At 42.5% G+C, this 12,714-nt stretch overlaps 1 protein-coding gene across 1 annotated transcript in view; it reads right to left on the bottom strand.

Annotated features, from left to right (window-relative positions):
* Utp20 (UTP20 small subunit processome component) overlaps positions 1 to 12,227 on the bottom strand; it is an 80,287-nt gene extending 68,060 nt beyond the window's left edge. Inside the window, exons 1-11 of the mRNA XM_021205799.1 lie at positions 12,024 to 12,227; positions 10,811 to 10,891; positions 6,649 to 6,715; positions 6,386 to 6,518; positions 5,650 to 5,838; positions 3,850 to 3,931; positions 3,069 to 3,206; positions 2,265 to 2,420; positions 1,588 to 1,734; positions 1,282 to 1,416; positions 272 to 349 (exon numbers count right to left, since the gene is read on the bottom strand). Of these exons, the coding sequence (XP_021061458.1) occupies positions 272 to 349; positions 1,282 to 1,416; positions 1,588 to 1,734; positions 2,265 to 2,420; positions 3,069 to 3,206; positions 3,850 to 3,931; positions 5,650 to 5,838; positions 6,386 to 6,518; positions 6,649 to 6,715; positions 10,811 to 10,891; positions 12,024 to 12,068 (1,251 nt within the window). The 5' untranslated portion in view covers positions 12,069 to 12,227. The remainder of the gene's footprint in view (positions 1 to 271; positions 350 to 1,281; positions 1,417 to 1,587; positions 1,735 to 2,264; positions 2,421 to 3,068; positions 3,207 to 3,849; positions 3,932 to 5,649; positions 5,839 to 6,385; positions 6,519 to 6,648; positions 6,716 to 10,810; positions 10,892 to 12,023) is intronic.
* Between the last annotated feature and the right edge of the window lie 487 nt (positions 12,228 to 12,714).

Below are 12,714 nucleotides of genomic sequence, written 5' to 3'. Positions count from 1 at the left end.
CGCCTGCCTCTGCCTCCCAAGTGCTGGGATTAAAGGCGTGTGCCACCACGCCCGGTAATTTTAAATGACTTAGTATACAAATGTAACTGTATTGACTATAATTTCTTTATTGACTGAATATAATTTCTTTAAAATTATATTAACTAAAACTGCAAGCACTGAATCTGTTCCTCTCAAAAAGCAGCAGCAACAACAAAGAAACCACAGGATCTCAAATTTAATTATTTCACGACACACTTATAAAGAGCCTTAAAATTAATGTCTTGCTTACCTGTTCAAACTGCTTCATAGCAAACATGACTTCAGAAAAATCCAAAACCAAACGTCTCTCAAATTTGCTTTCGAATACCTGAGTAGCAGCAGAGATCAGAAGTATATGTAAATGTACACAGTGGTTCTTTCCTCACCCCCAGGGTAACTACAGTCAGGGACGGTAGGCACACCACATGCCAACCAGTACTCCATGCAGAGGCTTAGCAGGCTCTGAGGGAACTCCGATGCAGAGCAGGCATCTCAGTGACTGTGACAGGCCCTCAAGGATGCTTGGCTCCTTCCCAGCTACAGGCAGTCACAACAGGAAAAGCAGGTTCCAGAGGAACTCAGGTTTCTACTTTCAGTCTCATTCCAACCCGCTTTCCAAACCCACTGGACTGCAAACAGCTTAGCATGGCCCTGCTCAGAATTCTTCCAGGGCCTTCCCTATCTTTGGGACAAAGCCAAACTTTTCAAAGCCAAGAGAGTTCTCCTATGGTGTCAACACTTTCCCAGTGTCCCTGTGCCCAGCCTACGTGCATTTGTGAAAACAAGTCAGTCATTAATGTTCCTTCTCCAGGTTTTTTTTTTTTTTCCTTCTCCATTGGCAAAAACTTTAAGACTACTCCAAGTATGTGTTCTTTGAAAAGCTATCGCTTTTCCTCTAGTACGTAGAATTAACAATTATCATTCAATAGACACCTCTAAGCTATTAGTTCACCATATGATAAGTACCCATTCCCAGGCTCCCTAATCCTTTATCAGAATGGTAGGCATCATACCTACCCTGACATGCATAGCCCACACACTGTACAGTAGCCTATGCATGCTCCCTAATGTCTGCTTAGGGATTTAGCTGTTATTGTGCCATTATACTTGTTTCCATGAAGGCATGAAGCTCCCATCTACCCAACAAGAACAATCCCTTGGGGGCAGAACCTTTGTCATGCTTCATCTGTATATGCAGCAGACATACTTAAGTTAAACACATTATTAACTACACAAGCAACAGCTGCTAAAGTGAATTACTTTTTCTACGGTTTCTTTGATGAGGGTCTCTGGCAAGGAAACATTCTCAGCTAGGAGCAAAGCAGAAACTACATCCAAGAGAGTCTTCCGGCAAGATGTGGAGAGACTGGCTGTCTGTAATGCTTCAGACAATACCTGTAAAAACAGAAGAAAACACAAGGCACGCATAGGAGTCTCCACTCCACCCTCCAGTGCTGGGGGTCACGAGTCCTCTGCAGTGCTAGGTGAGTGTACAACACAGAGCTACAACACACCCCAGCCCCAGCTTATAACAAGCTCTTAGGCACATCAGACTTGGGAACTCACCCCACAAATGTCCGCAGGCCTTGTTATCTTGGACCCACTTCCATGTTTCACGACGATCAGGTATGTTTCTAACAAGCGCTTCATCTGTTCAGAGTTTTCACAACAGTTTTCTTCTGTAACTTTGTTGTGTAGCTCCAGGAGTGACTCCTTCAAATCAAAAATGTAATGGAGAAAATAACTACAAAGCACCAAACCCCTCGCTCAGGCAGTAACGGAATACTCTGTGACAGCTCCCTCCTCACACTGTTCGGCTTTATAAAGAAGGAAGATGTTTCAAGCATCACTAGACGGCAGCCAGTAGTCACGGAGCCCTGCCCTGTGATCTTTGTAGTCCTGACACACCCTCACAGCCTCCTTGACAAATAGGTAACATCGGCCCCATTTTAGCATATGAGAATACCACGCAACTGGCGCTCTAAATAATGCCTCCGAGTCACACTAGCAGCGAGAACAAGATGCCAACAGAATTCTAGCAATTCTCACAACCACTAAGCTCCACTGGTGTGAAAAGACTAGAGGGGGAGGAAGATGGATGTAATCAATGTATAGAAGAAGCATAGGAAATATATAGGAAATGATGATGGAACACAATGCCCACCAGTGTGCTGCCCTGCTCAGAGCAGCAGAGATAGGCATGCAGACGGCCCTGTTACATACACATTCTTAACAGAACTTACTTGCAAACAGTCAAAAAACACACCAAAATGTTCCTTATAGATATACACCACAGTGGATTTGGCCATGGTTTTTAGGGTTTCCCCAACTAAAATCCACGGTAGTTGAGTTTCTGTTTCAGTGACTGGTCCTAGCTTTTGCAAAAGGAGCTTCAGTGCCTGTGGGAATGCAAGAGACAGCAGTTAAAATGCTTTTGAATAACATTTTTTTTTTTTAAAGAAAGCATTAAGTTCTGTTTTATCATTGATCTTATAAAAGATTTGGCAGCTTTGACTGTTAATTCTGTAGCCCAGGCTGGGTTTAAATTTTCTTTCTTTCTTTCTTTTTTTTTTTTTGGTTTTTCGAGACAGGGTTTCTCTGTATAGTCCTGGCTGTCCTGGAACTCACTTTGTAGACCAGGCTGGCCTCGAACTCAGAAATCCGCCTGCCTCTGCCTCCCGAGTGCTGGGATTAAAGGCATGCGCCACCACGCCCGGCCGTTGGGTTTAAATTTTCAATCCATCTGCCTCAACATGTAGGGTGCTGGGATTACAGATGAATAACCACCACACTGCCCAGCCTTAGAATGGGGAATTTATCACAGAACTGCCTATCCCTCCCTATCTACCCATGACCATCAGTTAAGCACTCAGGATCAAGAAGACAGAAGCAATTTTGTAAGTAAAAGCACCCAAAGCCACATCAAGAAGGGCAGTATTAAGCCTGCCTCTCCCCAGTGTGCTTCCTGTGCATCCCAGGATGCCCTCCCTTGTCATCTGCTTGATTCTCTTCTACACAGACTGCAAGCACTGCTCCCCACTCGTTACCTGGCCCGTGCAGGAGTGAAACATATTTCTGACTCCCTTGCACATTTCAAAGAGCAGCTGTCCAACTCCTTCCACTTTCTCTGGATGTTCATTAAGATCAAGAAACATTAAGTTGAAAAGTGCATTTTTATCAGAGACCTAAAATGAGAAATGGGAAATTGCATTTACAAATACAAGTATGTCCAACTAAGAAGCCATGCTTCCTACTATATATATTCATATTTAAATGGACTTCTGAAGTTTCTGAAAGGCACAGACGTAATAACTTCATACTAGAATTTTGAACTTGCCTTGCAATGGTCACATGAGGGTGATAAATTGGTGTGACAGGAAGGCATGTGTTAAGAAAAAACAGCATAAGGCAACACTATATCTCTTAAAGTAAACCAAATATTCATGTTTTATAAACATAAAAGAAATTTAATACTAGTTTTAATTTATTACCAAAACCTAAAATTCACTAGGAAAAATCCAAACACAAATGGTACAATGCAATTGTTCCCTTGCAAGAAATCATTACAGAATTCCCTACACTGACCAAAGGGCACTTTATATTATGTACACTGAAAGTTATAAAAACCCAAGTAACAGAATGATCCAAATTATAGCTCACTAACTCCCAAACAAAGACTAAACATTATGGCAACATAAGCTGAGAATAATAACCAACTTCATTGTGTATTTAAAAAAATTACTTTGTAATCACCTCAAAAACTATCTATTCTAGTCATTTGATTCTTGACAATCTACTCCCAATAAACACAGAAAATATCACACTAACCTTTCTCATCAAGAAAGTAAAACTTTCGGCTGCAAAATTTCTTATATGTAGTTTTTTATGAGCCAAGAGGGTGCTATACAAGCTGTAAAAGGAGAAAAACAGGGCAGCTCCATCAACTGCATCAGTTTAGTTCAGACCTGCTACATGTCAGCAATCTTGTCATCAGTGCTAGGCATGCACGTGGTTATAGACACTCAGACGTCAAACAGAAGGTGGAGGCCAGAGGCAATAGGCTAAGGGGTATTGGTCCTCACAGAAAGACATCATGAAATGGTCACACACACACACACACACACACACACACACACACACACACACACAGTGAGTTCTGAAAGGCAGCATGAACTCAGCTGTAAACTGGGAAGCTTACCATTAGGAAAAGCACAGATGGGGTGAGCAGAACTAACCAACCATATCAGGGAATAGTAAGGAGACAAGAGGCACACCTCAGAGAGGAGGGGTGAGATAGCTGGGGAGGGTGGGAAATGATGGAGAAACATGCAGCTCTGAACCCCAGCCAGGCACAGAGTCTGGGCAGTAGTTTGCATTTCTGCAAGTACTTCCTCTGCACTGCTTCATTCAATCAGCACAGCTCTATGAGCAGGTACTATTACTATCTCCATTATTTAGATAATGAGTCAAGGGCAAAGCTAAACAACCTGTTCATTGTCATATACCACACAGCTATAACTATAGAACCACAAGGTCAGTCTGCCCTATGATAGAAAACATAGAGTATGCTGTCCTATTTCTGCCATGTTCCTAGCAGCTAACAACCTTCAGAACAGCAGGTGTGAATACACACTGGCTGAATACCATACTTTCTGTAAGGTTAATTTGGCAGCAACATACAAGCTAAAGAAAAAAGAGGCTAACGATCTAGTTAAAAGGCTAGTCAGGAAACAGAAGCTTGGGGTGTCAAGGCAAGAAAGAGGCAAGTGTTAGCGAGAAATGGAAAGGCTCAACCCAGAAGGTATTTCAGGAGTCCCTGCAATGGGGCTGAAGGCCTTTCAATGATCTAAGACCCTCTGTGCTCTGTCCCATTCTTCATCCTAACATAAACACACAACAAGGGCTTCTATTATGTTTTATTTGTGACCATACCAAGTGAGTTAAAACAGGAAGCAGTCACTACAAGTTCACTGAGCTGTATAAATGACAGAAGAGATTCTGGAATCCTGGGTAACTAGATCAAAGATGCCTCTAAGGAGCCAAGAGGAAGATCACTGACATCATTGCCTGGCTCCACACCCACACCTTCTATTGGGATGCACAGGAGAAATCATTGGAAAAACAGGTGAAGAGACCCATTTAGTCTGATTTAAACATGTAGGAATCTTTTCTTTAAACAAAAAGCCATCAAGGAGTTCAATCTCCCTCCACATCCCTGTGCATTTAAAAAATAGTGTCTCTCTTAAACAGTTCAGGGGTTTGCAGAAGACAAGATTACAAAGAAATACAATAACACTTGTGAGATCTAATCAACAAGACAAAATAAACCACAGCCAGAGAGGTCCAAACTTCAAAGCTATCATGGCTAGTAAGCGGGAGGGGGTAATATGAGGAACTTCAGGTCAAGTTTGGATGGGTGGGTATAATTTTAAGAGTTGAGGAAGAAAGAAAGTAGGTGTATACAAATTTAAGATATACACAGCAAGCTGACAGATTAAAATGTAGATTACCATGACTGGCACATCAACTCTGTATAAGGAAATAATTAGGCAGTGGACTGGAAAGGTATTCTGGAGTCAGGGAGAGGTCAGGGCAAAGGAAGAAGGCAGTGCACAAGAAAAGGGGCACCTGTATATCTTGGCCATGTCCTTCACCATCAGTCTCCACAGGTACTTGTAAAGATACGAGAGCGAGGTGAAAGCCCATTCTAACAGTTCTGTGTCCTGAGTCTCCAGGATGGGCGTGATTGTCAGGAAGAAGTCTTCAAAGTGGGGGTAGAAATCAGTCTGCAGATCTCGTGCCAACTGTACTACTAAACTGGATTGAAGAAGAAGCAACCAATTAAAAATAAAAAGCTGACCAATAATATAGATAGCCTATGATAGTTGCATGAATTAAAATGAAGAACTTCTAATCAAGCCTCTATTGTCACTGTCTTAGTTTTTGAAACAAGATCTTTTCTTGCTGTATAGCCCAGGCTGCTTCCACCTCCTGAGAGCAGGGATTATAGAGTGTGCCATCACTAACAGCTCAAATCTGAAGACATATAAAACCCTTCAAATCTTAACACGTGAGCAAAGACAGTAAACCAGAAACAGTTATAGCAGAATAACTGTTTAACAAGACACCCATCCGTGGTTTCAAGGAAACATACAGCTCTTGTAGGTGCACAGAGAAAGTGAAATGTACACCCAGGATGCTGCTTTGCAGAAACACATTTTTTTCTGACTCAGTAAACTAACAGGGAAGGCAGATTCATCCTGCTTCTAAATTATAGACAGTAATTTAAAGGCCAGTGATGAAACATGATTTTCCTTAAAACTTAGATAAACACTATTGAGCCTTCACTTGATATGTGACTTACTCCAAAAGAGGTTGGTAGGCAAAACTGTTCCTAACTTGCAGGTGAGTCTTCAAGCTCTGGACGATTTCATTTTGATGATAGACCAACTGGTTAAAAGATTGACATTTGTCAATGACTTCTTTGTAAAATTTCCCTGGATTAACAAAAGGAAAAAAGAAAGAAAGCAAAAACGATTATGTTCTGTTTCTCCATCACATCACTAGTTGTTGGGAACATAAAAGTGCAAACTATAGGAAGATGAAATACAAAGAAACAGATGGTACCAAAATGCTCCGTAAGGTTCAGCTCTCTCCACTTCAGCAGAGCCTCGAAGAAGTAAGTCTCGACGTCCTGTCAAGAGCAAGGCAGATGTCAGTGAGGCAACTCCAGGACAACTGACCAAGCTGCAGAGCATGGACCACAGCCAGCATCTTAGCACAAGGATCAAGGGTTTAAAAACTTCTTTTTGTGTTTTTGAGAAGAAGAGAAAACCAACTTCCTCAAGCCACTGGGAGTCTACCAGCAGTAGGTGAATTACAAAAACAAGCCATGCTGCTTTGGTTGCAGCAAATAATTGTCTAAAGCCCAAGTAATAGGCAGGAAAAACTGCCTGCAGAAAAAAAAATGTAGGACTCTTCAGTTCTTCATTCTGCTTTTAGACATGTGGACTACTACAACCCTACGGGGAGGAGATCTGGTACTTTATTTAGACATAAAAGTAAATGTCCTTCCACCAGCAATTTTACTTTTTTTAAGCCATTACTTTTAAGACTTACACACATAAAGGGTTATTACACTGAGAAGAAATCAAAACAGCTTACGATCCAACAGTAAGGCAAGAGTTGTACTACTTCTGTGGCCTATACAAACGCAAGTGTACAACGTGGCTATTAGACTAGGAGCTGGATGGTATTGGCGCACACCTTTAATCCCAGCACACTCAGGAGGCAGGACAGGCAGATCTCTGAGTTTGAGGCCAGCCTGTTCTGCAGAGCAAGTTCCAGGACAGCCAGGGATATACAGAGAAATCCTGTTTCAACCTCCCCTACCCCCAAATTATATTAGGGTTAAAGAATTTGATACAGCTCAGTGGTAGGCAGCACCCCTAGCATGCGTGAGGCTCTGAGTTCAATCCCCAGCAACAAATCAATAAAAATTAAATTATTTTGTTGTCATTAAGTAGAAGGATGTTGAAGACACATCCCAGTGTGATAAAAGTACATTATATATATTGATTTATTTCTAATTTTTCTTATTAAAAGCAAAAAACATAGCCAGGAGGTAGTGGCTCACGCCTTTAATCCCAGCACTTGGGAGGCAGAGGCAGGCAGATTTCTGAATTCAAGGCCAGCCTGGACTACAAAGTGAGTTCCAGGACAGCCAGGGCTATACAGAGAAACCCTGTCTCAAAAAACAGACCAAAAACAAACAAACAAAAACCAAACCAAAACAAAACAAAACAAAAACATGGGCTGGAGAGATGGCTCAGTGGTTAAGAGCACCGACTGCTCTTCCAGAGGTCCAGAGTTCTATTCCAAGCAACCACATAGTGGCTCACAACCATCTGTAATGGGCATCCGATGCCACCTTTTGGTGTGTCTGAAGACAGTGACAGTATACCCACATACGAAATAAATAAATAAATCAAAAAAAAAAAAAAAAGCCAAAAACGTAAGGAAACTTCTATAAATAACTACACATATAAATAATTATAATAATTAATAATAAATAATTATAATATTAATATATTATATATTATCCTTCACTTTAGAAAAGTGAAGTATAATGGTTTAAATACAGAAAATAAAGAGTATTTTCCTACTGCAAATTAGTGTATCTTTTGATTGTATTCTGCTAGAATGTTAAAAATCACTCCCTGGATTGCTTGGTAAAGGAGGTAGGGTGGAGATAAAATTTAGTAAGCCCTGCTATAAACAATGACTTACAATGGAAATGTCACACACTAAGCATGGCTTTAGGAGGGTCTGCCCATCCTGTTTTCATTATCTTAGAAAGACAATGAAATCTTACCCCCTGGAAAGAAAGCCAGTCTAGCTGTGTTTGAGACAGACATGAAGTGTCTCCTGGCTGGCTTTATGTCAACTTGATATAGGAAGAGTCATTTTGGAAAAAGGAACCTCAATTGAGAAAATGTTCCCACTAGATTGGCCAAGGAGGAAAGCCCGTGCCCATCTTCTTGCTTGATGATGTGAGAGGGCCCAGCCCACTGGAGACCATGGCACCCCTGGATAGTCCTGTGTGGCATACAAAAGTAAACGGAGCAAGCCACAGAGAGCAAGCCAGTACACAGCACTCCTCCATGGCCTCTGCTTCTGCCCCAAGTTCCTCTCCCTGCTTTTAGTTATAGTCTTGATCATAGCAATAGAATTCTAACTAAAACAACAAGAATGGAGACCAACATCCTCCGCTATAAGTTGTGTAACTGAAGCCATTTTGGATCATTCAGCCTAAGAATTTTTGTAAGGAAAATTCTTATAAAAAGATGCCAGTACACATTCATTATGTAATTTTTTTTTTTTAAATTGTGCACTCTCATCTTTAACATTTTATTGCTTGGTACTTTTGACTTCTCCTGTAGCTTACTCTAAAACCACCTGCTGAGCTTAAGTCTGCAACTGCTCCTCTGCATTCACCTGTGCTCTAGATTCACAAAGGTTTTGAGACAGGGTCTCACTATGCAGCATGGCTGGCCTCCTACTCACAGAGATCAACCTTCTAGTGCTGAATATGGGATTAAATGTGTGACCACCACACTCTGCTAGTCAAGTGTGTTTTCGTGTTTCCCTTGGTGGTCTAGCAGTAGTTTAAGATTTACTGTACTCTCTGGAGCTGTCCCTTTCTCTCAAATATCCCATGGACACTATAATTTGCATGGGTCACAGGTACTACACATCACATTCAACAAGTTTCAAGTGATTATCTAACTAATTATCTTCCTCTTAAGAATTGCACACTCTCTCCCATTAGCATTTAATGCCTATCCTGTCTCTAGAGAGTGTGTATGCACATGCAAATGGCAGAGTCGTGTATGTAGTCCCAGCTGGCCCAGAATTTGTTATCTTCCTTCTTCATCCTCACCTGGAATCCCTTCACAGATTGCTGAGTGCCATCTTCAACCATCCTGCTATTGCAACCAAAAACTTTAACCTGCCTTCCATTCCTCTCCACACATTCAGTAGGTCAGTTCCCGCTCTTGAACGTAGTATCCCGAAACTTCCCTTCTGTTCTGGTTAGCACTATCATAATCATTTCTCATACAGACATCAGATCTTCTCTGTTAGTTTACATCCTGCTCTTTCTTTCATGTTAAAGACAGAAAGGCTAAAAATTTTAAGCCTGATCATGTCACTTGCTACCCTGCTTACAGTTCTAGAACAGAATCCTATGGCTTTAGGATAAAATCCAAATTTCTCAGCACATGAAACTCCTTTTGATCTTTCCTATCTCTCCAGCTACCCTCCTCTGCTGTTCCAGACACCCCACACGTGTGCACCCTAAGCACATCTTTAAGACTGAACAGTTTTGTCGTACTTTAAATGGGACACACATTCCCTAGCTTCGGCTGCTTTGTGCAGACTTTCCCCTGGGCCTGGAAAAGCCACTCTTGTCCTCTTGCCGTGCTAAAACCTACAGCAAAACTCAGTTCAGGTCCCATCTTATAAATCATCTTCTGACATCCTTTCTGCCACTCTCAGAAGGCTCCCTTTACTGTGAGTTCTCGCAGCATTTTAGGCTGGTCTAGATGATATCATTCAACATGCCAAAGTGGTAATAGACAATGCTGGCAAAGACTCGGTACAGAATCTGATCGGGAACAGATGAAGAGCTGGGGTTGAAACTCCAAGTTAAAGGTGTCAACATTAACAAGACTGAGGCTAAGGTTAAGCCTTTTAAGAAAGGCTAGCAGAAGCACTAAGGGCTTGGTGCAGCAAAAAGGGAAACCGTTCTTCACAGAAGGATGACAGGTACGTGGTTAGAACTGGAGAATCGCGCAGTTTAGTATCTTCAAGAGGAAGAAACTAAACACCAGGAAAGTCATTTCCTTAAAATCACTTTAAAATCGGAGCTGCCAAAAAGTACAGGTCTGCAGACCCGCTTGCAATGGACATGAGAAGAGTTTCCAGTAACAAAACCCAACTGAGAATCAAGTCAAGCCAACGGCTCATTCAGCACGGCATCATCCAACTGAACGAGGCCAGGATGAACATGTACCACCCCGTATGGTACTTCTCTCGGATGATTCCAACTAGCTGCAGATAGCTATTGAGGGATTTAGGTTTAAAGTGAAAGAACATTATTTTCTGTGTGTGGCTTTTTTTTTTTTTTAATTAGACAACACAGGTCTAAATCATTGCATGTACATTACAAATGGCTTGAAAAACAGCTTACTTACATTAGTGAGAGAAATTTAGAACTCCCTCTTACCTCGTCATAGCTTGCAGTTCTGTCGATGCGGTGAATAATATCAATGTTCACATTCCCCAGTCTCTCCGCAAAAGTAAGAAACTGCAGAGAAAAAGCATATTTAAGACACAATAGCGTTCAATGCTTATCAGGTTTTGATACCTGCTGGGGTAAAACTACACCATAATCATATCAAATTCTGAACACAGAATGTTTAGAGCTTCAGTGAGCAACCTCTGGACCATCACCACAAACAACAGTACCCTTAGTGCATCACTTCAGATTTGTGGTTTCCATGGATCATAAAATATGTAACTTTTTAAAATAAAAGCAGCCATTACTTATGAAACACAAAAGGTAAATGTAAGAACTCTAACCAAAAGCAGTTATTACTTGAAGATAAGAAATACTTCTATATGTCTGCATAACTTCATCTTTGTGTCTTTCTTTCTTTTTTAAACTTAAGTATCCTTGGAATTGGCTATGTAGCCAACGATGACCTTAAAATTTAAGTTCAGATCCTCTTGCCTCTACATCCCCAGGTCTGGGGTAACAGGCCCAGCTGTTTTTGTTATATCTGGTACTGTTGTTTTTAATGGGGACCCAACCTAGGGCTTCCTGAATGTTATTCAAACACTCCACCAACCGTTCTACCTCCTACATTGTTTTACCAAATACAATTTCCACACAGACTGGAACCTGGACGAACGCTTACAAACCGATGGTACAGCTTTCTCATTTCATACCACACCGAAAGCACAGGGTTCTCGCTAAGTTGTGGGAAGAAAGTGTTTTTTTAAAAAAACAACAACAAAAACAGACAGACTCGGTTACAAAAGGGCTTGGAAAGGCATTATAAAATACAACAGTAGCCAGTAGAAGTCACTCGCCACTTGCCGGCCCGCCCCACCTTCCTCCGTTCAGTCTTTAAAATTAGAAGGGGGGACTCGGTTGCAGACGATCCCCTGGGCCGGTCAATGTGAGCCTGGAGTGAAGGGAGTTGCCCAGACAGGCCAGATCGCACCGCTAAAAGGCGGACTCTGGAGTTCAAGTTTCCCCACTTCCCTGCGAACTAATGTTTTTTTTATACTGGCATAGTCTCCCATTTTCGCCAGAGCTCCAGGCAAGCGATCCCGGCTCTGCCCCGACACTGCAGGCCCTGGGGTTAAGGCGATCAGCCCGTCAGGCAGAGGCAGGGCGATCCGCGGCTCCCGGCCCAGACTCCCGCGCTCACCCGGTACGTGTTCTCGGTCTTGTGCGAAAGTGGCTTTGGCTTCATGGCTGCGGCGGGACAGCGGCCCGCGAGGGTCTCGGGACGACAGGAAAGGATCCGCGGGCAGTACGGAGGGAGAAAGCGGACCCCACGCGACACTCTCCAATGCTCGGCGGCCTGCTCTTCCTCACGTGTAGCTAGAACTGCTGGGCGCTGCCATGTTGGAAAGCCAGGATGTGTCGGTCACGTGGGCGGAAGAGGCGGGCCGAGCATGCGTGCTCTTCCTGGTTGTCCGTCGTGCAGTTTGCGGATGCAGTTTTCACTGCATGAAAAGTTGGCCAACACAAAACAAACTCAGTGGTATTTTTTGTGGACGTTTTGTTTTGGACATTGTCATATTTGTCATTTGCCTGTTGGTTTTGATTTTCGGTTTTGTAGATTGGTGTGGGGGTTGTTTTGTTTTGTTTTGTTGAATTTTCGAGACAGGGTTTCTCTGTGTAGTCCTGGCTGTCCTGGAACTCACTCTGTAGACCAGGCTGGCCTCGAACTCAGAAATCCACCTACCTCTGCCTCCCAAGTGCTGGGATTAAAGGCTTGCGCCACCACCGCCTGGCTTTGTGTGTGTGTGTGTGTGTGTGTGTGTGTGTGTGTGTGAGAGAGAGAGAGAGAGAGAGAGAGAGAGAGAGAGAGAGAGAGAGAAGAATGTACAGTT

This window comes from Mus pahari, chromosome 9 (genome assembly GCF_900095145.1).
Source record: "Mus pahari chromosome 9, PAHARI_EIJ_v1.1, whole genome shotgun sequence".
In the NCBI taxonomy this organism is placed as follows: domain Eukaryota; kingdom Metazoa; phylum Chordata; class Mammalia; order Rodentia; family Muridae; genus Mus; species Mus pahari.
Note: the sequence above shows the minus strand (reverse complement) of the source record. Positions and strands in the feature narration are given on the sequence as shown.